Genomic DNA, 25960 nt, shown 5'->3' with positions numbered 1-25960 from the left:
CCTTTGGTTAGACAATTCAGCTCACATGTGTTTCACTTCTATCTTTTAGAGCACGGAAGCGCGTGGCGTGGTAGTTGATCTATGCTATGAAAGTAGTCTCAAAAGGGGTAGTTATCCAAAGGGATATGAAAACTTCCACCTTCATGTGCATTTAATAGTTAGAGAAGTTTGATTCATCTCAATTAGTTTTGAGTTGTGGCTGTGATAATATTGAAGTTATACTAGTAAGGTGTTGTGGATCTAGAAATACTTGTGTTGAAGTTAGTGATTCCCGTAGCATGCACGTATGGTGAACCGCTATGTGATGAAGTCTGAGCATGATTAGTTTATTGATTGTCATCCTTTGTGTGGCGGTCGGGATCGCGCGATGGTTTATACCTACCAACCCTTCCCCTAGGAGTATGCGTTGAATGCTTTGTTTCGATTACTACTAAAACTTTTGCAACAAGTATATGAGTTCTTCATGACTAATGTTGAGTCCATGGTTTAGATGCACTTTCACCTTCCACCATCACTATCTTCTTTATTGTCGTGCAACTTTCGCCGGTGCACAAAACCCACCATTAGCCTCCCTCAAAACAGCCACCATACCTACCTACTATGGCTTGTTCGAAGCCATTCCGAGATATATTGCCATGCAACTACCACCATGACATGTGCCACAGCTTCTACATTGCCTTTGCATGATCATAAGATAGCTAGCATGATGTTTCCATTGATGTCTATGCCATGCTAGATCATTGTCACGGTACACTACCGAAGGCATTTCATATAGAGTCATCATTGCTCTAAGTTTTGAGTTGTAAGTGTGATGATCATCATTGATGGAGCATTGTCCCATGTGAGGAAATAAAAGAGGCCATCGAAGCCCATTTACAAAAAGAGGCCAAAGATGCCCACCAAAAAAAGAGAGGCCAAAGAGCCCACCAAAAAAATGAGAGAAAAAGAGAGAAGGGACAATGCTACTATCTCCTTTCGACACCTATGCTTCATATTAAGCACCATGATCTTCATGATTGAGAGTCTCTCATTTTGTCACCACCATATAGCTAGTGGGAAATTTTCATTATATAACTTGGCTTGTATATTCCAATGATAGGCTTCCTCAAAATTGCCTTAGGTCTTCGTGAGCAAGCAAGTTGGATGCACACCCACAGTTTTCTTTAAGAGCTTTCACATACTCTTATCTCTAGTGCATCATTTGTATGGCAATCCCAACTCATTCACATTGATATCTATTGATGAGCATCTCCATAGCTCATTGATATGCCTAGTCAATGTGACCATCTTCTCCTTGTTTGCCTTCAATCTCCACCACACTCCATTCCACTTATAGTGCTAAAACCATGGCTCACGCTCATGTATTGCGTGAGAGTTGGAAAAGTTTGAGAAAGTAAAGGTGTGAAAACAATTACTTGGCCAATACTGAGGTTGTGCATGATTTAAATTCGTTGTGCAAGGATGATAGAGCATAGCCAGACTATATGATTTTGTAGGGATAACTTTCTTTTGGCCTTGTTATTTTGAAAGTTCATGATTACCTTGCTAGTTTGCTTGAAGTATTATTGTCTCCACGTCAATAGCAAACTATTGTTTTGAATCTAACGGATCTGAACATTCACGTCACATAAGAGGACATCTATGCTAGGTAACATGAAAGCATCAAAAATTCATTCTTTATCACTTCCCTACTCGAGGACGAGTAGGAGTTAAGCTTGGGGATGCTTGATACGTCTCAAACGTATCTATAATTTTTGATGGTTTCATGTTGTTATCTTGTCAACTTTGGATGTTTTATATACCTTTTATATATTTTTTGGGACTAACTTATTAATTCAGTGCCAAGTGCCAGTTCCCTTTTTCTGTGTTTTTGAATCTTTTCAGATCTGATTTTGGAACGGACTCCAAACGGAATAAAATCCCCGAAATGAATTTTTCCAGAACAGAAGAAGATCGAGGGACTTGAGGGCCAAGGCAGGAGGCCCACAAGCCCTGACGTCGCGGCCAGGGGGTGCAGTGACCAGGCTTGTGGCCTCCCTGGCGCTCCCCTGCCCTAGCTCTTTGGCCTATATATTCCCTAAAATCCCAGAAAAAATAAGGGCGTCCACGAAACCACTTTTCCGCCGCCGCAAGCTTCCGTTTCCGCGATATCTCATCTGGAGACCCTTCCCGGTGCCCTGTTGGAGGGGACTTTGGAGCTGGAGGGCTTCTACATCAACATCATCGCCTCTCCAATCACTCGTGAGTAGTCTACTTCAGACCTACGGGTCCGTAGTTAGTATCTAGATGGCTTCTTCTCTCTCTCCAATCTTCCATACAAAGTTCTCCATGATCTTCATGGAGATCTATCCGATGTAATCCTCTTTGGCGGTGTGTCTTTCGAGATCCGATGAATTGTGGATTTGTGATCAGATTATCTATGAATTATATTTGAGTCTTTGTTGATTTCTTATATGCATGATTTGATATCCTTGTAAGTCTCTCTGAGTCTTGGGTTTTGTTTGGCCAACTAGATATGTGATTCTTGCAATGGGAGAAGTGCTTGGTTTTTAGTTCATACCGTGCGGTGACCTTTTCTAGTGACAGAAGGGGCAGCAAGGCACGCATCGTGTTGTTGCCATTAAGGATAACAAGATGGGCTTTCATCATAGATTTGAGATTGTCCATCTACATCATGTCATCTTGCTTAAGGCGTTACTCTGTTCTTATGAACTCAATACACTAGATGCATGCTGGATAGCGGTCGACGTGTGGAGTAATAGTAGTAGATGCAGAAAGTATCGGTCTACTTGTTTTGGATGTGATGCCTATATGATGATCATTGCCATAGATAACGTCATGACTTTGCGCGGTTCTATCAATTGCTCGACAGTAATTCGTTCACCCTTCGTCTACTTGCTTTCATGAGAGAATCCACTAGTGAACACTACGGCCCCCGGGTCTATTCACAATTATCATCTTAGCTTTCACTTTTACTTTGCTTTGTTTACTTTTTTGCTTTCAGTTCTCACTTTGCAAACAATCTATAAGGGAGTGACAACCCCTTCATAGCGTTGCGTGCAAGCTCTTTGTGTTTGTGCAGGTACTTGTGACTTGACGCGATCCTCCTTCTGGATTGATACCTTGGTTCTCAAACTGAGGGAAATACTTACTGCCGCAGTGCTACATCACCCTTTCCTCTTCAAGGGAACACCAACGCAAGGCTCCAAGGCCGCTGGGGAATCCTTTGCATATTTGCCAAGGAAATCCTTGTGGGCGTAGCCAGCAGTAGAAGGATTCCTGGCGCCGTTGCCGGGGAAGGTCTTTTGTTGCCGTAGCAATGTGCAGGAAGAAAAGGGCCATTGGATTGTACAGGAAGAGTGGGATGTTGTTCTTTGCCGCTCCTCCACATTGCCCCTGGTAAGCTGGTTGCTCTCCCTCCTTCTAGATTCGTATGTCGGTATGTGTCTGCTGCTAAAACAACAGTCACCACCAATTAGCCTTGTTTGTGTAGTTAATTGTTGCACTCAACGAACAATGAAATTGGAATTCTTGGTGTTGATGACAGTTAATCTTGTCAATAATAGATTCCAACTTAACTTCTCAAATAGAATTACCGAATGATTTGTCTAGAACACATCACATGACATGATTGATTGCTTCACTGTACATTGGAACGCAGGGCGATACTTTACAACGATGGCGAACAGAACCATTTATCATGATTACAAGAAGTGGAAGGTAATATCGGTGCATAGTGCAGTTATGTGTTTGTAACCATGTTTATCGATGATCTGACAATTTTGTATTAAATATGTTGTTTTAGATGAGTTCCACCTGCTTTGCCATCCAGCCGAAGTCCTGATCGTGAAAAAGAATCTACTTTTGCAGCTGGTAGAACCAGGGTAAGGTTTAGTCAAACCTTGTCAGATGCTCTTTTTTACTTTGCCATCTTTTAGATGGTGACTATTACACAATTAATTTGTGTTCCATTCTCCAACGTGTTGAAGTGGAACACACATTGACTGAGGCACAACGTGGTGAATTTGAGGACATGCTGCATCCATTAACATTAGAGAGAAGTCAAATAAGGGCAGCTATGGGATTTGCATTGGATAATGCCAATGCTGCTGGAGAGGTAATACCCGCCTTGCACATTTGACCTAATCAGCTAATTTCTCTCTTCTTTTTGCCTTGACTTAAGTCTACTTATGATTATGAATTTGTTATTGTTTTGATTGATTTGATCTCATGCGCCCTGTTAATAGCTCTTTCTTGTTATTATTTCGTTATGAGTATATCTGATTGCGGTTGTGCCTTGCAAGCTTGATGAACTATCTGATTGAAACATATGCTTGATGAGACCTAACGTAAGGGAGTAGATAATATAATACATACAGTGATACATTTTTACTATCAGGACTGTCTGGTTGCATATATAACTGTACATGTTTTATTCTCTGCTTGATGTCATTTATTTGTTGTATATTGTTGTGCACTTCCAAGTATATTTTTCCTTAATCTATATGCAATATCAGACCCTCCTTATTTCTTTCTATGTAGTTCCATTGCCCGCCCCTCATGATTGGATGGTTCAGGATTCAGTCTCTTGTCTGAGGGCTCAGGTGCTGACTGCATAAACCAGTTAGTAGGGTTGCTTAACTTTCTTCCACACTCATTCTCATCAGCCATCACGTGCTTCGTATAGTCATATTGCAATCTATGTCAATCAGGAAAAGCGTGGGTCTATAATAGAATTAAAAACACTGCTTCCCCTCGCCGCTGGATGCGCACGGCGGCGGCGATGAAGGTGGCGGCGGAGGTGGGGGCGTAGCAAGAGATGCTGCGGGTGGTGGAGGCCTGCGCTTCCCGCATCCAGGCCCCTTCTCCTCCTCCTCCTAACTGCCGGCGCTTGGCAGGAGGAACATGAGCTGCCGCCTCCCGGATGCAGCTCTTCAGTGTGCTCGACAAGGTCGTCTTCCCTTCGCCATTTCTCTCTCTAACCCCCCATGCTCACATGTGGTATGCTCTTCTCTTGTAGATGTGCAGGAAGAAAAGGGCCATTGGATTGTACAGAAAGAGTGGGATGTTGTTCTTTGCTGCTCCTCCACATTGCCAAACTGACAAACTGACAAACTGACTACTGTTCAAGGGAAGTTCCATGTTTATGAGATAATTTTCATTAATGCAGAACTGCAAGAATGCCCCCAAAGCCATCTTTATAATCTCATGTTAGTTAATAATAAAGAATGAGTTACTTGTACCATATGAGTTAGATGGTTATCTTTTCATAACTTAGTTAGAAATCAATGTGAGATTTCATGGCTTGTACTAGCTTTTCCTTACCCTACTTTTTCTCTCTCAAAGGCTAGAGGATAGCATTCAAGAAAGCCTGACAATTATGTCAATGTTAAGGATTTTGTAGCTAATTATTATATACCCCTATTTGCATGGCGTTATACAAGTGATTCTCCCTATTTGTTTTCCTTTGAACAGTTGGGTTAGGCGCATGAGATGACCATCAGATAGAGACAATCCTCACAAGGATCAAAGCCCATCTGAATATAGGCTGAAGAAATACACTTACATGAAGCACGTAGTTCTCATCTCAGCTAGAGGTCCGTTATATCTTCCATGTGCTCTATACTCTTGGATTGTAATTTAGATGATGTTTGTTACCAAGTACTAACCCAAAGATGCTCTCTTCTATGTGCATAAAAGTGACTCAGGTCCAACAACCGCTGTGTGCTGCATGAAGAAAACCATCTAGAAGCAACTAATTTCTATTGTGAAATAGGTAGGAAGCTGGATAAACTGATTTGTATGGTAAAGATTGGCTGCTCTAATGTTTGTTCCCTACACTAAAAAAATCAACGAGGCAACTATAAGTATTCTATGAGTATCATTTCCGGTTCGCCGATTATTGTTGTCTTTCTTAAGATTTAGCAGCTTGTTCCTTATAGAATATCTTACTCTAAAATGACCCCAGCAATAGCCATGCTTCTGCAACACGTCCAACCAATTGTTGATTATTGTCAACATAGGGAGGATCACTTAGTTGTACATTTTCTTGCACAATTTGATGGTCAAAGTGTAAAACAATTCACAATTCTCATGTTACCATCGAGTAATCAGTTTTATCTTTATTGCGGAGGTCGTCCTTTTTTGTAGAAGGTTCTCTATTCTCTTCACTTTTTTGCACATACAATACCATTATGGCTTTTATGATTGACATTCTAGACTCTTATCTTTAGTGAATTTGGACTTTGGAGTAATCTTGTGGCGTATCAGCAGTGTTCAACTAACTTGTGCTCTTACAACTCCTATATATATATATATATATATATATATATATATATATATGAAGTTATTGTCATGTGTGCACATACATCCCTAACTGAGATTATCCTAATATATGGTAGTTATCTTTCCTTCTAAGTTAGTTCTGTGAGTTTTTGTGTGCATCAAAATATCTTAGGAATCAATTATAACTAAACTTTGTAGGAATCAAAACTATTTTCGATGGTCACATCCTTGCTAGGACCTATGGTGAGAAACTAAATGTTGGATTCTATGATATCACCAACATGGTCGTACAAGAGTTGCCTTCTAGGGCCTTGCTCATCTATTAGAGCTATATTGTCAGCTTATTCTTCATTGGGTTGCCAAGATCTGTCATGAATTTCTTCATTGATAATAACTTGGAGGCCTCAATGGCACTTAATGGATGATTTACTTTGTTGTTGAGATGATGATGCACTGGAGACAGATGAGGTTGTATAAAATTAGGAGCTCATGATGGTGATATGCTTGTTGGTCTGAACGATTTTGTATCATGTCAGTTTGTTCTTAGAGATTTCATGCCCTATTCTAATGCCTCTTTGTTTTGGCGTGCAAGTATCTTGAAATCTAAAACAAATGGGTGGCCGGGGTTGTCTGCAACTAATAAGAATTTTATGGACATACATGTATAAAAAAGTAGTATGGTTATGAATATAAAATAAATTATAGTACATTCGTTCTAAATTACAAAATGTTTCGGATATGTTAATATGGACTACGTACAGACTGAACTGAATGAAGCACACTAAAATGCGTCCATATACATCCGAATCAGAAAGATGTTAGAACATCTTATAAATTGAAACAGAGGAAATATTAAGCAAATGTTATTCTATTCTTAAGTATTGTTTGTTTGTTGTGGACCTTGCGCAGCTTTTTCATGTGGTGAAAATTCTCTAATATGCCTTCTCGTCGTTCACTATATATGTATGCTTGTTCAGTGATTCTGTAGTAATCAATGCTTGATGCCAGATGTAAGGAACATTGTACTGATAATTTTTTTTTATCTTGTGCGCTTTGATAATGATCTGTAGACATACATAGCGTAAGGTGTCACCTTAAATAGAAGCTAAGCGCACGGTCATATTTATCACAGTAATAGAAATAAGCCACATACCATGTACAAACTATTCAAATAAATAGATAAAATCAGGACACTTGCTTTGTGGATTGCAAGATGATTGCCATGTACTACAAACTATTCAAATAAACAAATAAAACTATATTATTTTGAATTATTCGGTAGTTGCTGAAATTAAAAAAAATTGTATATTACTCCCTCCGTTCCTAAATATAAGTCTTTCTAGCGATTCTATTAAAAAACTACATACGAATGTATATAGACATATTTTAGAGTATAGATTCATTCATTTTGCTTCGTATGTAGTCACGTAATGAAATTTCTTAAAGACTTATACTCCCTCCGTCCCAAAATAAATGTCCCAACTTTATACTAGATTTAGTATAAATTTGTATTAAGCTTAAGACAGTTATTTTGGGACGGAGGGAGTATTTAGGAACGGAGGGAGTATTTAGGAACGGAGGGAGTATTATTGTATACTCCTACTTTATTCCGTGGCAACGGGCAAGCAACTACGAGTAGTTTCTATTACGAGCACCCTGATTCGGGTTGCCCTGCGGTTTCGGGTAATTATCTCCATCCAACTACAGACGCCGTCCAAACCCCTCATCTAAAACAGCCTGAATCCTGATGCGATGGCCTTAGCCACCGCCGCCGCCCCGCCGGCGATAGCAGCGGCCACCTCGACGTCGTTTCCGTCTCTCCCATCCCTCCTCCAACACCATCTACCCGGCAGCCGCCGAACTGTCACAACCTCAGCCTTCGCGCGGCGCTTCCGCAGCAAAAACCCTAGTCCCTTCCGCTCCGGCAGCAAGGCCGCCGCCCCGGCCCCGGCCCCCGCCCCCGCCCTCGAAGACGACTTCGGCGGCCTCGAGGGAGAGCTCTGGCGCCTCCGCCGCCGCGCGGAGCTGCGCTTCCAGCGCCTCGCCGCGGAGGCCGACGAGGCCTACGGCGACCTCCGCTCCTGCGTCCGCGACGTCGGCGGAGACCGCGTGGTCCTGACCTTCCGCCGCTCGTCGCTGCGCTTCGCCGCGCTCGCCCTTCTCTGGTCCCTCGCCCTCTCCGCCGCGGCCTGGGCGTCGCTGGGGCTGGCCTTGCGGGCGTGGCGCCAGCTATGGGGGCGGGGCTGGGGGGATGGACCGGAAGGCGGGGCTGTGGTGACGAAGAGGGACCGGAGCATGGGAGGGAAGGAGGTGGTGGTGTCTGTATCGTCTCCTGTGCTGCCTCCGGCCAGCCGCGTCAAGGAGCCCGCAAGGAAGGTCAGGAGGAAGGAACCACAGGGAAGGGTCCCGGAGTGGTGGCCTGAGATGGAAACGGAGTTGGTGGAACTGGGGCAAGAGGCGGAGAGGTGGGCGATATTGGCCAATAGATTGGTCCGAGGTGAATGCCTGTATATATCTGAAACTATCTTGTTCTGTTTCTAGTTCAAACATATGAAGTCAATACGAATTTGAACGTAATCAGATTGCATATAAACTAAGCATATCAATCAGAACATAGGATAATACTATGAACTTTCTAGGTTCATTTGTTCTTGTAGGAACTCAGAAATAGTAGAAGTGTATATCATTTCGAATGCCTGACGAACAATAGTTGAACTGTGCTAGTAACACTATTTTATTTGGAGCAATGCTGCACGTACGATACTCACACCTTTGGATCTACAATTGTACAATAATCAGAAAAGTTAAACGTCGTATGCAAAGTAGTTTCGTTTTATTTGTTCTGAAGATTACTTTCACTAATACTAGCTGAACCAACTTTTGTTTTGGAGTCCAGATGGATACAGGTTTGATAAAATGTGATGTGGGCACTTTCAAAAATATAATATTGGAATGAGGAATTGCTGCCAACGCACTTAATTGTTTCCTTTCAAATACAATCGATGCTAACATGGTTTCTTTGCTTCAATAACAGAATTCATGACCAAGTCATGTTGTAGTATTCAAAACTGGTGTTGTAATTTTCTTTTCGTCATATTTACCATTTCATATTCCAATGTTTTTAAGTTTACTCTCGTATGCAAATGTATTTTTTCTATTATTACTGCCATGTGTGATGTTGGACTGAATTTTGGTTTGTCGTATCCCAAGAAGGGACGGAGGAACAACCATTTTGCAAACTAAATCCAAACATCTAGGTGGTGTCTGGCGGTCTGGTCTTAGTCTTAAGTTTCTTTGTATTGATTAGCACATGCACATGTAACTTTAATGTCTTCATTATGGCAGTCCAAACTCCAAATACGGATCCTTGAGGTCTAGGTTGCTCATGAAAGATCAAATTACCTCTTATTATACGTTTGTTGCCACTTTGCTTTTCATAACAGGTGGTGATGCAAAGTACTAGGTAACTAATAGTCTAATAGTTCTAACCTTTTTCGTTGTCAGGTAATGTAGGCCAACTTATCATACACTTGAGAACTTCCATGCTGTTTCATTTACCAAAACCTTAAATCTTTCCATGTTCCAGCAATCATTGACAATAGGGTTGCGGGGAAGGACTACAGATACGATGATGCAGTTCAAGTTAGTCTTCATACCTTTAACATTATGGTGTTATACTTTCTTTTTAAATCTTGTATGACCTCCTTTCCTTGAATTTGAGAAGTGCTGGCATGCTCTTCTTGCTCTATAGCCTTCTGTAGCAGCAGTCAGGATTTTTTTTTTCTATGGGAAGCAAGTCGACATTCAGAGAGATAAGCCAAATTCGCAATCCGATAGAACGCCATGGTTCTCTAGATTATGATCTTACTGTCTTATGTTGCAATATTGATATGGATTTCAACTGCTTTTATTGGATTGTGTTATTAACATCTATCTCTTGCTAGATCTTAATCTCTGTTTGGCTGAGCTCTGGCTTCAAAATTTGAGCTCTGAAAAGCTAGCTCCGGAACAATCTAGTTTTACTGTTTTGGTAGAAGTTAGGAGACGTGAAGCTGCCCAGAGGTTGCTTGCTCCAGCTTATAAAAATGCACATCAAGCTTGTGTGGCTCTTTGGCTTAACATTGGCCGGACCAAGAGAGTTGTACTTGCCAGCCCCAGCTTGTTTCGCGAAGATAGAAGCCAGGAGCTGCATGCTGGCATATAGTCGCATAATTTGCATGAAATAATATTTTCTTGTTGGGCCCCTTACACATAGAATTTTGATTTTTTTATTACTTACTTTACAACGACAACAACAAATCCTTTAGTCCCAAACAAGTTGGGGTTGGCTAGAGGTGAAACCCATAAGATCTCGCGACCAACTCATGGTTCTAGCACATGGATAGCAAGTTTCCACGCATCCCTGTCCATGGCTAGTTCTCTGGTGATACTTTAGTCCTTCAGATCTCTCTTTACGGACTCCTCCCACGTCAAGTTCGGTCTACCCCGGCCTTTCTTGACATTATCAGCACGCTTTAGCCGTCCGCTATGCACTGGAGTTTTTGGATGCCTGCGTTGAATATGCCCAAACCATCTCAGGCGATGCTGGACAAGCTTCTCTTGAATCGGCGCTACCCCAACTCTATCTCATATATCATCATCCCGGACTCGTTCCTTCCTTGTGTTACCACACATCCATCTCAACATGCACACCTCCGCTACACCTAACTGTTGCACATGTCGCCTTTTCGTCGGCCAACACTCAGGGCCATACAACATTGCGGGTCGAACCGCCGTCCTATAGAACTTGCCTTTTAGCTTTTGTGGCACTCTTGTCACAGAGAATGCTAGAAGCTTGGCGCCAATGCATCCATCCGGCTTTAATTCGATGGTTCACATCTTCATTGATATCCCCATCCTTCTGCTACATTGACGCCAAATATCCAAAGGTGTCCTTTTGAGGCACCACCTGCCCATCAAGGCTAACCTCCTCCTCCTCGTGCCTAGTAGTACCGAAACTGCACCTCATGTACTCGGTTTTAGTTCTACTAAGTCTAAAACCTTTCAATTCCAAGGTTCGTCTCCATAGCTCTAACTTCCTGTTGGCCCCTGGCCGACTATCATCGACTAGCACGACATCGTCCGCAAAGAGCATACACCATGGGATATCTCGTATATCCCTTGTGACCTCATCCATCACCAAGGCAAAAAGATAAGGCCTCAAAGCCGACCCTTGGTGCAATCCTATTTTAACGGGAAGTCATCAGTGTGGCCATCACTTGTTCGAACACTTGTCACAACATTATCGTACAACATTCAGTCCATAGACGCCGCCGACGAGCAGTTCGAGGATTTCCAAGAGGCCAAAATATCGCTTCTGGCTATCACCGGGATCCCCACAAGCGACACAATGCAGGTCACCCTTCGCATCGGGGATCGTGACCTGGTTGCCTTGCTCGATTCCGGAAGCACTCATCACTTCATCCACGAAGAACTAGCCTTCGTTGTGGGACTGACTTTTTCCTCCGACCGCCGCCTTGGAGTCACGGTAGCTAACGGGCCGCGGACTCCTTCAGCAGGCTGCTATCATGGTTGACAAAGAGCGTTTCATTGTTGACCTGCACGCCATACCATTGGGCGGATTCGACATCGTCCTGGGCACGCGTATTCTCAGAACTCTCGGGCCAATTCTGTGGGATTTTAATACCCAGTGGATGTCGTTTTGGCACTTGGATCATCGCGTGGAGTGGTCCGGACTGGGCTCACCCGGTCGACCTGCCCAATTACATGTGTGCGCCGGCGGGACCTCCTTGACAGCCTCCTGTCCACCTTCACCGATGTCTTCGCCGAATCCCAGGGCCTGCCACCGCCGCGCGCCCATGACCATCATATTCACCTTATCCCCGGGATGTCGCATGTCGCTGTGCGACCCTGCCGCTACCTGACGATTCAGAAGGATGAACTGGAGAGACAATGCGCTGAGATACTGGCTCGTGGCCTTATACGCCCTAGTTCCTCGGCGTTTTCGTCACCCGTTCTCCTTTTCAGAAAGCATGATGGTACTTGGCGTTTCCGCATCGACTATCGAGGTCTCAACCTTGTCACCATCAAGGACAAATTCCCTAGTACAGTTGTCGATGAACCGCTGGATGAGCTTAAAGGCACCCGATTTTTCACCAAACTGGATCTCCGGTCCGGGTACCACCAGGTTCGGGTGGCCCCTGAAGATATCCACAAGACGGAGTTCCGCACCCATGAGGGCCTCTTTGAGTTTGTGGTGATGGCTTTTGGCCTGACCAACGCTCCAACAACGTTCCAAGCACTAACGAACAAAGTACTCCGCCCCTTCCTTCGTCGGTTCGTGCTTGTTTTCTATGACGACATTTTGATATACAGCTCGTCCTGGTCGGAGCACCTTCGTCATGTTAAGCTTGTCTTGGAGGCTATGCGCACACATAAGCTTTTTCTCAAGCGCTCCAAGTGCTCATTTGGGGAGGAATCCATGGCTTACCTTGGTCACGTCATCTCTGCAGCAGGAGTTGCAATGAACAGCGATAAGGTTCTCGCCGTGGTGGTGGACTGGCCAGTTCCGCGCACTGTCTGAGCTGTGCGTGGTTTCTTGGGCCTTGCCGGCTACTACCGAAAGTTCATCCGGGATTTTGGCACCATTGCCACACCCCTCACGGCTCTACTCAAGAAAGATGGGTTTCTCTGGACACCTCAGGCGACAACCGCGTTTGGGACTCTCGAAACTGCTCTCACCACCGCACCAGTGCTTCAGTTACCGGATTTTGCCGTTTACTTTATTGTGGAATGTGACGCATGTGGCTTCGGTTTTGGTGCAGTCCTGCATCAGGGCGGCGGACCGATAGCCTATTTCAGCAAGGCCATCGCTCCGCTCCATGCCTCTCTTGCCGCTTACGAGCGGGAGCTCATTGGTCCGGTGCACGCCGTGCGCCACTGGCGGCCCTACCTTTGGGGGCGTGCGTTCATCGTCAAAACAGACCATTACAGCCTCAAGTTTCTGCTGGATCAACGCCTTGCTACCATCCCCAGCATCATTGGGTGGGTAAGCTTTTGGGGTTCGACTTTACTGTGAAATACAAACCAGGTCGCCAAAACATCGTCGCTGACGCTTTTTCTCGCCGTGATGTTCCTATAGGCCATGCGCTCGCCTTCGCCTGGCCTTCCTTCGATCTATTTGAAGCTCTACGACAGGCCGCTCATACTGACTCGGCGCTCGTCGCCTTCAGGGAACAGCTCGAGTCTGGCAACTTCGGACAGCCTTGGGCTCTCGTTGATGGCATTGTTACCTTTCAGCAGAAGGCTTATGTGCCACCCGCATCCCAGCTGGTCGGAGAGGTCCTGGCAGTAGCCCACGATGCGGCCCATGAAGGTATCCAAAAATCGGTACGTTGTCTATGCAGGGATTTCCATCTGCCTCAAGCAAGGGATGCACTTCAGCAGTACATCCGTGCTTGTCAGGTTTGTCAACGAAACAAGACGGAGCAGCTTCATCCGGCTGGCCTGCTACAGCCTTTGACAGTTCCATCTCGTGTCTGGGAGGACATCTCCATGGATTTCACTGAGGCACTATAAAAGGTGGGCGGTAGAAGTGTTATTACTTATTACCGTGGTGGACCGTTTTTCCAAGTATGCACATTTTATTCCTTTGGTGCATCCATACACTGCCGAGTCTGTTGCTAAGGCTTTCTTCTCCAATATTGTCCGCCTTCATGGATTTCCAACATCCATGGTTTCGGACAGAGATGTGGTGTTGACTTCGGGCTTTTGGAAGGCTTTGTTTGCAGCAGCGGGAACACGCTTGCACATGAGTTCGGCCTTCCATCCGCAGTCTGATGGGCAATCGGAGGCGGTGAATCGCGTCATCACAATGTACCTTCGTTGCATCACCGGGGATCGCCCACGCCAGTGGCTCCAATGGTTGCCCTGGGCTGAATACTGCTACAACACGTCATATCATTCAGCTTCGAAGGACACTCCCTTCAGGGTGGTTTATGGACGGGATCCCCGTCTCTACGGCACTATACTCCGGGCGAGATTCGCAATCAGGCAGTCGAGTGGCAGATCGTCGACCGCGACCAGTTTTTACTCGACATCCGTGAGCGTCTCCTTCAGGCAGCACAGCAGTACAAGCATTACTATGATGACAAGCATCGGGCCCTTTCCTTTGGCGTTGGGGAGTGGGTTTGGCTCTGTTTACAGCACCGTCCGGCAGCATTCCTCGGCGCTGGCACAAAAGGAAAACTGGCTCCCAAATACTATGGGCCTTTCAAAGTCCTCGCGAAAATAGATACGGTTGCTTACCGTCTGGAGCTACCCCCATGCGCCCGCATTCACAATGTCTTCCATGTCGGGGTCCTGAAGAAATACCATGGTCTTCCACCAGAAGGTCCACCGATGCTTCCCCCGCTGTTTCAGGGTCGAGTTCATCCAACTCCCTTCCAGGCATTGCGTGCTCGTATTGCTCGTGGTGTTCAGCAGGTGCTCATTCAATGGGAGGGACAGCCTGCTTCTGTTGCTTCATGGGAAGATGTCACAGCCTTCCGCGACCGTTATCCCAGTTTCCAGCTTGAGGACAAGCTGTTTCAGAATGGAGGGGGAGATTTCATGTGGGGACAACCTTATAGGCGCAAGGGCCCTAAACCTGCCTAGTTATGTCCTAGTTTAATTATAGAGTCCTTTTAGATTTAGGAGTATGGGTATTAAGTTGGAAAGGTTTAGTTCCGAAGAAGGTTACCCTGCCAACACCCAATTAGAGTTGGAGTCTGTTACGTTTGTAACCCAGGTCTTGTAATCAGGCTACCTATAGCCACCCCTTTGGGATCAAGGAAGGCAAGCAGAAAATAATCTAAATCTCTCCCCTTATGCACCTGCGCTTCGGCGCCCCTCCTCACCTCCTTCTCCCACGATAGGCCGGCAAGGGGTGCGCCCTCGCCCTCCAACCTCCCACGCTTACAATCTCCGCTCCAATCCTCCAGGCCGTGACAACCAGCCTAACTATTCTAGTAATGTGTTCTGTAGGCATGATTCTGACATATCTTATTGTTAATATTATTATGTAATGGTTTAAGATTTATTTGTGTTGAATTAATCTCCCTATCTTTGGAGCACCAGGAATATTGTTGGAACAGTTCTACAGTTTGTCAAACAGGCCATCTTTCTGTTCCTTAACCATTCCTTGTGTTTTAATGCAGCTAAGGCAGCTATGCAAGATATCAGGAGTAAAGGTCTCATTTGACACAGAGAATGCACGCGATTCTTTCTACAGGGCAACAACAGGCTTTGTTCTGGATGATTGCAGCAGGTGTTATTTTTTTCAGGACAAGGTTTTTTATGTGTTTTATATCACATGTTCTTCCTCTCTTCATGTCAATTATCTACTGTAGAGAAACTTTGGTAATTATTTTCATTCTATTGCCTATTCAAACTTCATAGTCCTGATATTTTATTCTTACTAAAGAACAGCAGAAGATATGGGGACAGCACGAATCAATGGTGAGAATCCAAGAGATTTTCTTGCTGGTCTTTCTACGAATATTGGGTTGGACAAGTTCCGTGCTGCCACACTTGTTTGTGCATCAGTTGCTGCTCGCACTCGTGCGTGTGTCTTGCAATGCTGGGTATGTATTTTTCTAGGATTTTAGAGCGTTTTATGATCTTACATATGTATCAGTCATGTTGATTCTATCTGTTATTGCCTGCAGGCTCTAGAGATTCAGGGAAAACGAGCAGAGGCACTAGATGAGCTTGTGAAGATTTGTAGAATTCATCGTGTATTCCCTCCAGAAGAAAACTCTGTATGTGTTTTGTTTTGGAGCTTGGCAATTTGTTTCTTAGTGTTACTATTTTCTTATTTGGATCCATTTTCATCCTTTAGTTTCCCAAGAGTTACAAACTTGTGATTCCCTGGCCCAACAGCGTGTTGTGCAAGTGGATACGTTGTCCTATATGATTTTATTTATGTTCCCACGGCATGTAGATCCAAGGGAGACAACTGTAGTAACTCTTAGACCAAGTTAAAGTTTTGAGCTACAGAAGAAAGATGAGTTGGGTTGCTATGGTTTTCCATGGTTTATCCCACTGGGGCCTAGGGGGCAGGCTGTAGTGTGAAGACTAGGTGATTGCATGTCTGTAGCACGACGACTAGGTTTCATGTACCTAGGTTACATAATCAACGGTGGCATGCTGCTATAGCCATCTGTACCATTTGGCTTAGACTACCTGAGTTGCGTTACTATATGGCTATGCATGCAAATGACGTAAACTTAAAAATCTTAGGGCATATTCTTTCGGCATTCTTCAATGTTGTTATTGTGTATTTATTCTCCTATTGGTGAAAAAAACATGATTCATGCAAGTTCTTTTTTTCATCTCTTGCAGGCAGAAATGGAAATGGTCGCTAGTGGACTTAAAAAGAATTTGGAAGTTGCAGAGAGGGTTCACCTTCTCTCTCTATACAGGAGCGTCTGTACTACCGGTGTCAAAACTGCTGCAGAAGCTCTTGGCCTGGTAAGTAGTTGTCAGTGATCGCAAATCTGCGATCTACTCCCTCCGTCCAGAATTACTTGTCGCTCAAATGGATATATCTAGCACTAAAATACGTCTAGATACATCCGTTTGAGCGACAAGTAATTCCGGACGAAGGAAGTACTTTGCAACATTAAAACGTGTATGTTATGTTGTTTGTGAAAATTGCACACCTCAATACTAAGCCAGTTTATCTGTTTTAAGGACATTAAAACTTTGTTTTAAGCACACCAGAGTTCCCAGGATGTGCGAGGTTATTATAATGAAAATGACATCCTAGAAACGTTAAGTGAATGAATATGGCAAAAAGGTAAGGGCACAGAACCCTAATTTCGTTCACAACATATAAGAGACATGCTCCTCAATTTTAACTTAAGTACGGTATATACTTATAGGGTTTGCGTATGGACCTGTGTATGTATGTGAACAGGGTCTTGGCAAAAAAACATCTTTAGATGAATTGTACCAGAACAAATTGTTGGATGTGATTATGAAGGCTCTGGCTTTCTGGAAGCACTTAACCTTTTCCACTCTTGAGTCATCCTAAAAGTAAATACTAAAAAATGCGCATATTTACACTAAAGGAGGGACTGTTACGTTTTCTTCCCAATCCTAGCCGCCACCCAAGGTCTCCTCGCTCCCCTCCTCTCTCAGTACAGCAGCCTTATCGGCGGCCAGGGGAGTGGGGGACCGCCCCTCTCGTTTTTCTTAGTTCTAGTAGGCCATGTTTCCCTTAGGATTTGGTTCCCTTGTGGCATCAGCAAGGTGGCGACAGCCAGGCGGTGGCGTGTTGGAATACGATATCTATAGCCTCCCCTACCTCGACACGTCTGATCTGGTGTCGACAAAAGGTCTGTGAGGGTATGGCGAGGGGGTATTGCAGGTGTCCCTTCCCCTTACTGCCTGTCCAGTGGAAGTTTCCAGCTCCGACAGGTGGTGTAAAATCGAAGGAAGAAGACGGCCAGTATGGTTTTCGACGTAGTTTTAAGATGCCCTTTGGATGTTTATCTCAAAAAAATGGATAGGAGGAATTTTTTTATGGAAGAGATATAATGGTTGATAGGAACGACAACCTTGTTAGGCCCTCTTTGGTTTAAAGGAATTTTGTACTAGGAAAAATTTCTTTGGAGCCCTTTGGTTTGTAGGATAGGAACCAATCCTTCACATTTCAAAGGAAAAACAACAACATAAGCCTAGGCCCGATGTTAAAGTTCCTATTCTATGAATCAAGTGACACCTTTTTCCCTATAGGAATTGAGATACATGTCATCTCACTTCCTATGATTTACCTATTCCTATGATATCCATATATCCCATGAACCAAAGGAGGCCTTAAGCTTTAGCTCGAATGGCATTCTTAAATTAAGACGCTTCAGTTCTCTAATGGTATTGTCTTCCTGCCTTGCAGAGCTCGCCGGATCAATGAGAACAGGTGCAGTAGAAGGGCTCATTATTTTTGTAGTTCCAGCTTGGCATTGTCATGCCTCGGGAAGGGCTTCAGGCCGCTGAAATATTCACAATTGAAGCCTCTCTCATCCTTGGTTTTCTGAGGTTGCAGAATATGAGCGATATTTAATTCGAGGAATGAACATTTGAGGCATAATACGTCATAAATTTCCTGGCAGTACAAAAGGTCTAAAGCATTAAAAAAATTGGTATAAGGCAGTACGTATGAACACAGTAGCTAGTGCGTAGTTGGGCCAACTCATCTGTTCTCTTGTAGAGCATAAACATAGTTTTGCTGGTGTCGTTGAACAATGGCAGCAGTGCCTGATCGGTGTAGCCGTGTAGGATGCAGTTGTAGAGCATAGGACAGTGTAGTGAAGCACGTCACTATTCTTGAGGATCCAGCCACCACCGCATAATTCGAGACAAGCGGGCCGACTCAAACTTGGTTGCCCAAGGTTGTATTATGACTTTGCACAAGCATATGCCTTTACAAAGCTTGTTAGCCTTCAATATACCAGGGAAAAAAATCCAGTATTCACCAAAATCTCTTTTGTTCTAGAGTTACAAATATGCTAACTTATGATGCTAATGTGTTCATGGTAGAAATAGAAATGAAGTTGCATATATGGCTTGTTTCAATTTCAAATAGAATTCTAAACATCCAAATGTGCTATAAATTTCTACCACTATGATGATATTTGAAAAGATGTTGTGTTATTACTCTCTATTTTATGCAAATGTAGTATTAAAATGGGTCCTACCATATTATCCAATGGAACACGAATGTTGGTTGAAAGTTGAAACTAAACGACAATGAGAAGCATGGCTCGAGGAGCAGGCTGGTTCCTCTCAAATTCAAAGAAAGGTAAGAGTACTAGGAGGAAGATGTGGAAAGTTTATGTGCCGTATAAACTGAAAATATTTCTTTGGAGACTTGTTCAAGAGTCTATTGGCAGCTGTCGTACTCCATAACCAAAAGATATCTACTGTTAGTTGTTGTGGACTGTGCAGAATTGATGACTCGGTGACGACATTTTTTGCTTGAGTGCAATGTATCGAGGTGCGTTTGGGCACTCGAGGACCAGGATCTATATGAAGTTTTGTTGAACACTCATGAACCGGATGCCACAAGGTGGTTTTTTAGCCTCATCGAGAGCACTCTATGGGCAATATGGCATTCGAGGAGGAAGGCGCTACATGAGCGAATCTTTCAGAGCCTTTTGTCCACCCATATTTTTATCCTGAGATATATTCTTGAGGTTGATGTTTGCAAGCCAACACCCACAACAAGAAGGCATGTTCAGCATGCGCAGGTACTTATAGGGTGGCTCCCACCACCACAGGGAGTTCCAAAAATACGAGTGAACGGTGTGCCTCGAGGACATCCCCTGGCAGCTCATCATCTGCTATATGTAGAGACTCAACGGGATGTATATGAGATCATCAGCACTAATAACATCAGGCATGAAGGACCCAAAACTCTTGAAGCAATTGCATGCTGAGAAGCGTCGTCTCTTGGTCTAGATCTCAACATCTCCAAAATTTTGGTGGCATCGAATTGGAAAAGAGTGATGGCGGATATCAATAATGGCACAGGAGGATTACACGACATCATTGTAAAAGAGATTAAATCCATCGCGACTAATTTTGAAACCTGATCTTTCATCTTTGTAGGTAGAGGTACAAGCAAAATTCACCCCAAATGTAAATTGTATCCGCATGATGGTTAATCAATAAAGTGAAGCAAGTGCCTAAAAAGAAACTTCTACTGTAAATATATTAAAAACAAAAGGGAAAATCTGAAGAGAAGCGTGCGCACATGAGCGCTCCCTTGCGGCGCGCTCACGCTGGATTTCCTCTCTATGACCAGAATTCAATTTTTTTATCTCTTAAACCGTTAATTCGACCGATGATCCGTTTTCATCGCTGACTTTGTTTCGACGAAATCTTCAAAACTAGATACCATGTCGACATGTTTCGATAACTTTTTCCTCCTCGTACTCACCACATTTGTTGCACTTGTCATATTAGTAAGTACTTACTTGTCTGATAAAAGATAACTTAATCGTCATATTTTTAAAAATTACGTATAAATATGACATCTTGACATAATCAAACTGACAAGTACAAACAACTTTTTTTAGCCGATTACGCGCAAAAATATGACAACTCAACATATTACAACCGATGACCATAAGAAATCTTTTTTGGTCATTGTTTGTAAATATGACAACTAGACATAATTAAACTAACAAGCACACAAAATAGTTTTCTGGTAAAGTTGTATGTAAATATGACAAGTTGGCATATTTTTCAAATTGACAAACATAACCTATGACATGCTTTTATATCATGTATAATGAAAACTGTTACAAGGCTTTGGACGAAACAATATTAAAAAGTGCCAATCAAGTTATTTTTGTCAGGCAAGTAAGTAGTTAATAATATGGCAACTGGGTCAAAAAAAGTGGTAAGTATGAATAGAAAAAAAAAATAGTTGATGGAACGTGTCGATATGAGATCTAGTTTTAAAATACTCGTCGCGAGAAAGTTAATGATGAAAGCGGATCATCAATTGAATTAACGTTTTGATAGATAAAACTTTGAAATTTCAAACATCAAAAGAAATCTTGCATGTGTATGCTTTTTCTTGCACTGCCAACCTGCCACTCTTATACCATTGCATGTTGCTAACCACGAAGCGTACATATAAGGCGGACACATGACGAAGCAAGATTAACGGACGTGGTTAGCAGCCGCCGTACCGGAAGACATCCGTGGCGCTCCTACCAAAACAAAAACAATTCTCACCCATAGACAATACTTATTATTTCTGATGTAGTATACTACTACTATACTTTTTGACATACACAGGCATCTAGCAAAAAATCACTTTGGAAAATCAAATTACATACACGAACAACTAACAGTATGATCTGCGATCGACGGAACACAAGTATATTAAATTAGCTATGCGTCGAATGACTTAGGAATGGTTCACTAGTGGTGGTTGACGACAAAGCACTTCTCCCTGATCTCCCCCTCTTCACCGGTGAGAACCTCCACCTTGCCCATCTTTACCATGGCGGCAGCGAACTTGGCCTGCCATGCCTTCTCCACGACGGCGTGGAACGCGACGATGCCGGCGGTCCGGGGGCTGGTGAGCAGCGTCTGGTCGGAGGTGAGCGGCACCTTGCGCGCGAGTACGTTCTTGAAGTACTGGTTGTCGAACTCCCCCGGCGTGACAGGGTCCAGCGGGACCGTCGTGGGGTCGCTCATGTCGTCCGTCGACGGAGGGCACTGACGCTTCAGCTCGGCTGCGTAAGACTTCTCGATGGACGGGTCGGTCCGGCCGACCTCGCCGGAGAAGTTGTGGATGCGCTGCGTGAAGGAGGAGCAGTGGGAGCGACCGATGGTGTGTGCACCGGAGAGCGTGACCATGTCGTCCGCGGAGAGTCCCTTGCGCTTGAAGCTGGCCACTAGCTCCGCGACCTCGTCGGTCGGGAATGGCACGTTGTTGTTGAGCACCTCGTCGGCGATAGACACACGGCCGTCACGGCGACCAGACGGGACGCGGTAGTTGATGCCGCCGGCGAGGTAGGCACCGTCGCGCGCCGCGAAGGCGAGGACGTCGGCGCAGGAGACGGTGCGCGGGCAGCTCGCCTCCAGGGCCGTCTTGGCCTCGTCGATGACCTCGAAGCCACGCATGCTCGGGTTGTTCGCCACCGAGTCCTTCTCCGCGGTGTTCCCCGGCGTCGAGTTGATGAGCAGCGAGCCATCGCAGCCCTACACGTGTGGAAGAGCATAAAAATCAACGGTCAGATCAGGGACATGCATGCACACACGTTGCACTGACAAGGTTGAATGAGCCGTGAATGGAGTAGGGGTGCATGGTGATCGCTTACCCTGACGAAGCAGTCATGGAAATGCATGCGGATGATGCCGGCGGCGAGGCCCGGGTTGCGGGCGACGGCGCGGCGGACGGCGTCGCGCACGATGTACTCGGCCTGCGGGCACGTGTGCTCGTAGAACCCGACCTTCAAAAACTTGGACGGCGGAGGCGACGCGTCCGCCACCGCCGAGAAGGCGGCCGCAACGAGCAGCACCGCCGTTGCCCACGCAAACGTAAGAGCGGGGAACCTCATGGCTGGAAGCTTGTTCTCGAAGCAACTAAGTATGGATCAGTTTTCACGGACTGCAGGTTGCCAGAGATTTGCTGTGGTGATGCGTTGATGGCTGGGTGAAGTGGTGTTTATATATGCATTCGCATTGTAGCAGTTGGGAATAAAAAGCGGCACCGCGTGTTGCACCCGACTACGGAGTCAACTACAACTACACGACCAGATCGTCGTTAAGAGTGGCCTTGTATTAGCTGCTTACATCCACCTAACTGCAGCTAAAGTAAACCCGCTTACTCCTGTATGAACTAACAAATCATGTGGATTATGGGACCGATTATTGGTATTAAGTCGCCTGATTTCTTTTGGGTAAATCGATGGATCCTTCCCTCGCAAGAAAAAGAGTCGATGGTTCCTTGATAGTTTGGCTTGTAGCTTAAGAACATCTCTAACAGACTTCGTATAATGTTGATCCATAAAATGCAATAATGGACAGGAAAACACTCACAAGCATGTTTGGTTTCTGTGGTCTGCCATACACATATAATAATGGACAGGAAAACACTCGCAATATTCAGGTCCGTTTGGATCGCACGTGTGCGCATGAAGCTTGGCGGGATATCTTTTCAGCGGTGAGGGTTTTTCATCTTGCCAAGTCGTGCTCAGACCATAGCCCCCTCTTGGTAAAATTTAAGGGAGTTCAGGAGCAGAGATGTTGTTCTTCTGTCTCGCGCTATGAAATGATGTGGGAACGTTATGTATCACTCCCAGGTGTCATTGCGGGGGCATGGGCAACGCATCGCCCTGTCAGCAATTTCAGTTCGGTTGCCTCCTCGTTGAGTGAGGTGATGAAGGAACTAAAACAGTGGAGTAGTGCGAAGTTTAGGAATGTTCTGAAGGAGATCGAGACTCTTCGTACACAACTTTTCGAGCTTCAATTGGTGGGTTCAGACCGTGCTCAGATTCGTAACAAAATGAACCAGCTTGATGAGTTGTTGTATAGAGAGGAAATGCTATAGCTTCAACGCTCCCGTATATCTTGGCTGAAGGAGGGTGAGTGAAACACCAAATACTTGCATCGACGGGCAGTCTAGTGAGCTCGCAGGAAATATATTCAGCGTCTGTTAAAAGAGGATGGCTCTTGGTGTAATGCTTCAACTGACATGGAAAGGATAAAAAACTCGGACATGATGTTTTTGCACCCGAGCTAAAATGAGCTCGGGCGAACAGTAAATTCAAAAAAAAAGTAAAAATGTTCAAAAAAATTTGAATTTTTTCTGGACAAACTTTGACAAATTTTCTAAGTGCTCACAAAATTTCATCATGAAATCACATTTTTAGAAGTCGTGGTAAAAAAACAAAATCGAAACTCTGAAAATGCTACTTTCGAAAGCATTTTGGAACATCGATTTTGTTTTTTTTGTCACGATTTCCACAAATGTGATTTCGTACTGAAATTTTGCGAGCTATTAGACATTTTATCAAAGTTTACTGTAAAAAATATCCAAATTTTTTAAAACATTTTAGTAATATTTTTTGAATTTACTGTTCACCCGAGCTCATTTGAGCTCGGGTGTAGAAGAGCACTTTCCGACAAACTTCTACTTTAGGCTTTGTTTGGTAGAAGTGGATTGGGGAGGTTTGGGGAGGAGGGGATTTGGTGAATCCCTTCCTTCCACCCAATCCTCTCAAATCCTCGGGGTTTTGCTTCCACTAGTCCATTGAGGAGGATCCGGAAACACATGGATATGAAGGGATTGAAGGAGAACGAAGGAGATTCGGTTAAGCAAACCCCTCATATCAAATGGGTGCCCGACGTTCTGTGGGGTTTCTGACCCTCTCGGGGATTTTCCTCTCGAAACCTCCTTAATCCCTCCGTGCCAAACGAGGCCTTAAGGAGATTTTTACAAAGGACCCAACACTTGCCGCAGGTGAAGTCCTTGACTGTATCACGCGGCGAGTTACAGTGCAGATGAACGAGTCTCTGTGTAAACCTTATAGAGAGGAGGAAATTTCTAATGCCCTATTTCAGATTGGTCCTTTGAAAGCCCCAGGATGTGATGACTTTCCTGCCCGGTTTTGTCAATGAAATTGGTCGGTGCTCAAGGATGAAATTGTTGCTGCTGTCCTAGATTTGTTTTATCATGGGGATTATGCCAGATGGTGTGAATAACACGACAATTGTGCTTATCCCAAAAGTTCCTCATCCGAAGGATCTCAAGGACTTTCGTCCAATTGGCTTATGTAACGTGGTGTACAAAGTTGTCTCCAAGTGTATGATGAACAGGTTACGGCCTTCCTCAACTAGAAGACCAGATTGTCGTTAAGAGTGGTTTTGTATCAGTTGCTCACATCCACCTAACAACAGCTAAAGTAAATCACATGCTCGGGTTGCTCATATGGATAACAAATCCGATGGATTATGGGAACGACTATTGGTACTAAGTCGTCTGATTTTTCTTGGGCAAGTCAACTTTTTGGATCGTTGGATTAAGTTCCAACGGCCTCCTTCTATCTTCTTCCTCCTTGAGCCGTTCCTCCTCCTGGCTCCAGTGTTCTCCTGCACTCGCCGCCCCTGTCCCAACCTTGGGCGACGATATTGTCTAATCCGAGTGGGAACCAAAAATTAAAAGCGCCCTCCCACCTCTTCTCTGCTTAGGATGTCAAGTGAGCTGCATTGTCTCCGACTCTAGCTCGTTTCCGACTCGGCCTCAGAGTTGTCCTAATTGTAAATCCGGACAATTTATAAATAGATATCTCCGTGATGCATGCAACACAAACAAGCTCACATATCTCAAATGGAACACATGGTATTATAAATCTTTCAACAGCTTGAAATTAGATTGCACCTGATCTGAGTCCTGATCTAGAACTCTAGTACATGTGTCATGGTGTCTGTAGTTGCCAAAAAAGGCCCTCTGATTTGTAGCAAGATGTTTCCGTAACTTTAGTCTATATGTGCATGCTTAGCACTCATATGTCTTCAGTCGAATGTGGATGCGCCTGTAGAGCGACATGGCACCTTAAATTAGGTGAAACACACGACACTCTCTGACGGCTCATGAACCACGTTGCATACGGTGATGTTTTTTCGATAAAGAATATTTCATTTAACTGATATATCGAGGTAATACAACTACAATGAAAAAAATGCCCGGCCTCTGCATAGCACGATGCACACAGCCAACAAGTCCAACAAACCTTAAAAAAATCATTTTACAAGAATAGTAAACTAGGGTGGGACTCATCCTATACGGAGATTACGGTGGTGTTTCTTTATCTAGGGACTAGACTAAAAAAGTCCCTTTTAGTCCCTAGGTAAAGAAACAGGAGGGACTTTTCCTTAAGGGACTAGAAAAAGACTCTATTGAAGGGACTTTTTTCTTTAGTCCCTGGGATTAAAAAAAGTCTAGTCCCTTGAAAAGAAACACCACCTACACCGCCATCCATGTTGGGAGAAAACCTCTCTGGCCGTATGCTCCAACCGTGTGGACGCCATAATAAAAAGATCTATGTCCTCTGGCCTCTGTAGGATAGACCACGTACGGAGCCGTCGCCTACACGCATGAATAACCTGC

General features: G+C 44.4%; 2 protein-coding genes across 3 annotated transcripts; one reads left to right on the top strand and one right to left on the bottom strand.

The window, feature by feature from the left end:
* Positions 1–7921: 7921 nt before the first annotated feature.
* Positions 7922–18808, top strand: LOC123420859. Of its 2 annotated transcripts, XM_045107467.1 has the most exons (7): positions 7922–8782; positions 9872–9927; positions 15483–15592; positions 15749–15908; positions 15993–16085; positions 16669–16797; positions 18224–18808. In XM_045107467.1, the coding sequence occupies exons 1-7, from the start codon at positions 8038–8040 to the stop codon at positions 18239–18241; spliced, it is 1311 nt and encodes a 436-aa protein (XP_044963402.1). In that variant the 5' UTR covers positions 7922–8037; the 3' UTR covers positions 18242–18808. The 2 variants fall into 2 exon arrangements, with proteins under 2 accessions (XP_044963402.1, XP_044963418.1); XM_045107483.1 differs by lacking the exons at positions 16669–16797; positions 18224–18808 and having other exon boundaries at positions 15483–15614; positions 15754–15908; positions 15993–16086.
* Positions 18809–21068: 2260 nt separating this feature from the next.
* LOC123406867 (peroxidase 5-like) lies at positions 21069–22490 on the bottom strand. The gene is made up of 2 exons (XM_045099933.1): positions 22170–22490; positions 21069–22050 (listed from the first exon to the last, which is right to left on the bottom strand). The coding sequence occupies exons 1-2, from the start codon at positions 22407–22409 to the stop codon at positions 21265–21267; spliced, it is 1026 nt and encodes a 341-aa protein (XP_044955868.1). The 5' UTR covers positions 22410–22490; the 3' UTR covers positions 21069–21264.
* Between the last annotated feature and the right edge of the window lie 3470 nt (positions 22491–25960).

This window comes from Hordeum vulgare, chromosome 1H (assembly GCF_904849725.1).
Source record: "Hordeum vulgare subsp. vulgare chromosome 1H, MorexV3_pseudomolecules_assembly, whole genome shotgun sequence".
NCBI lineage: Eukaryota > Viridiplantae > Streptophyta > Magnoliopsida > Poales > Poaceae > Hordeum > Hordeum vulgare.
This window is presented reverse-complemented; position numbering and strand designations above follow the sequence as displayed.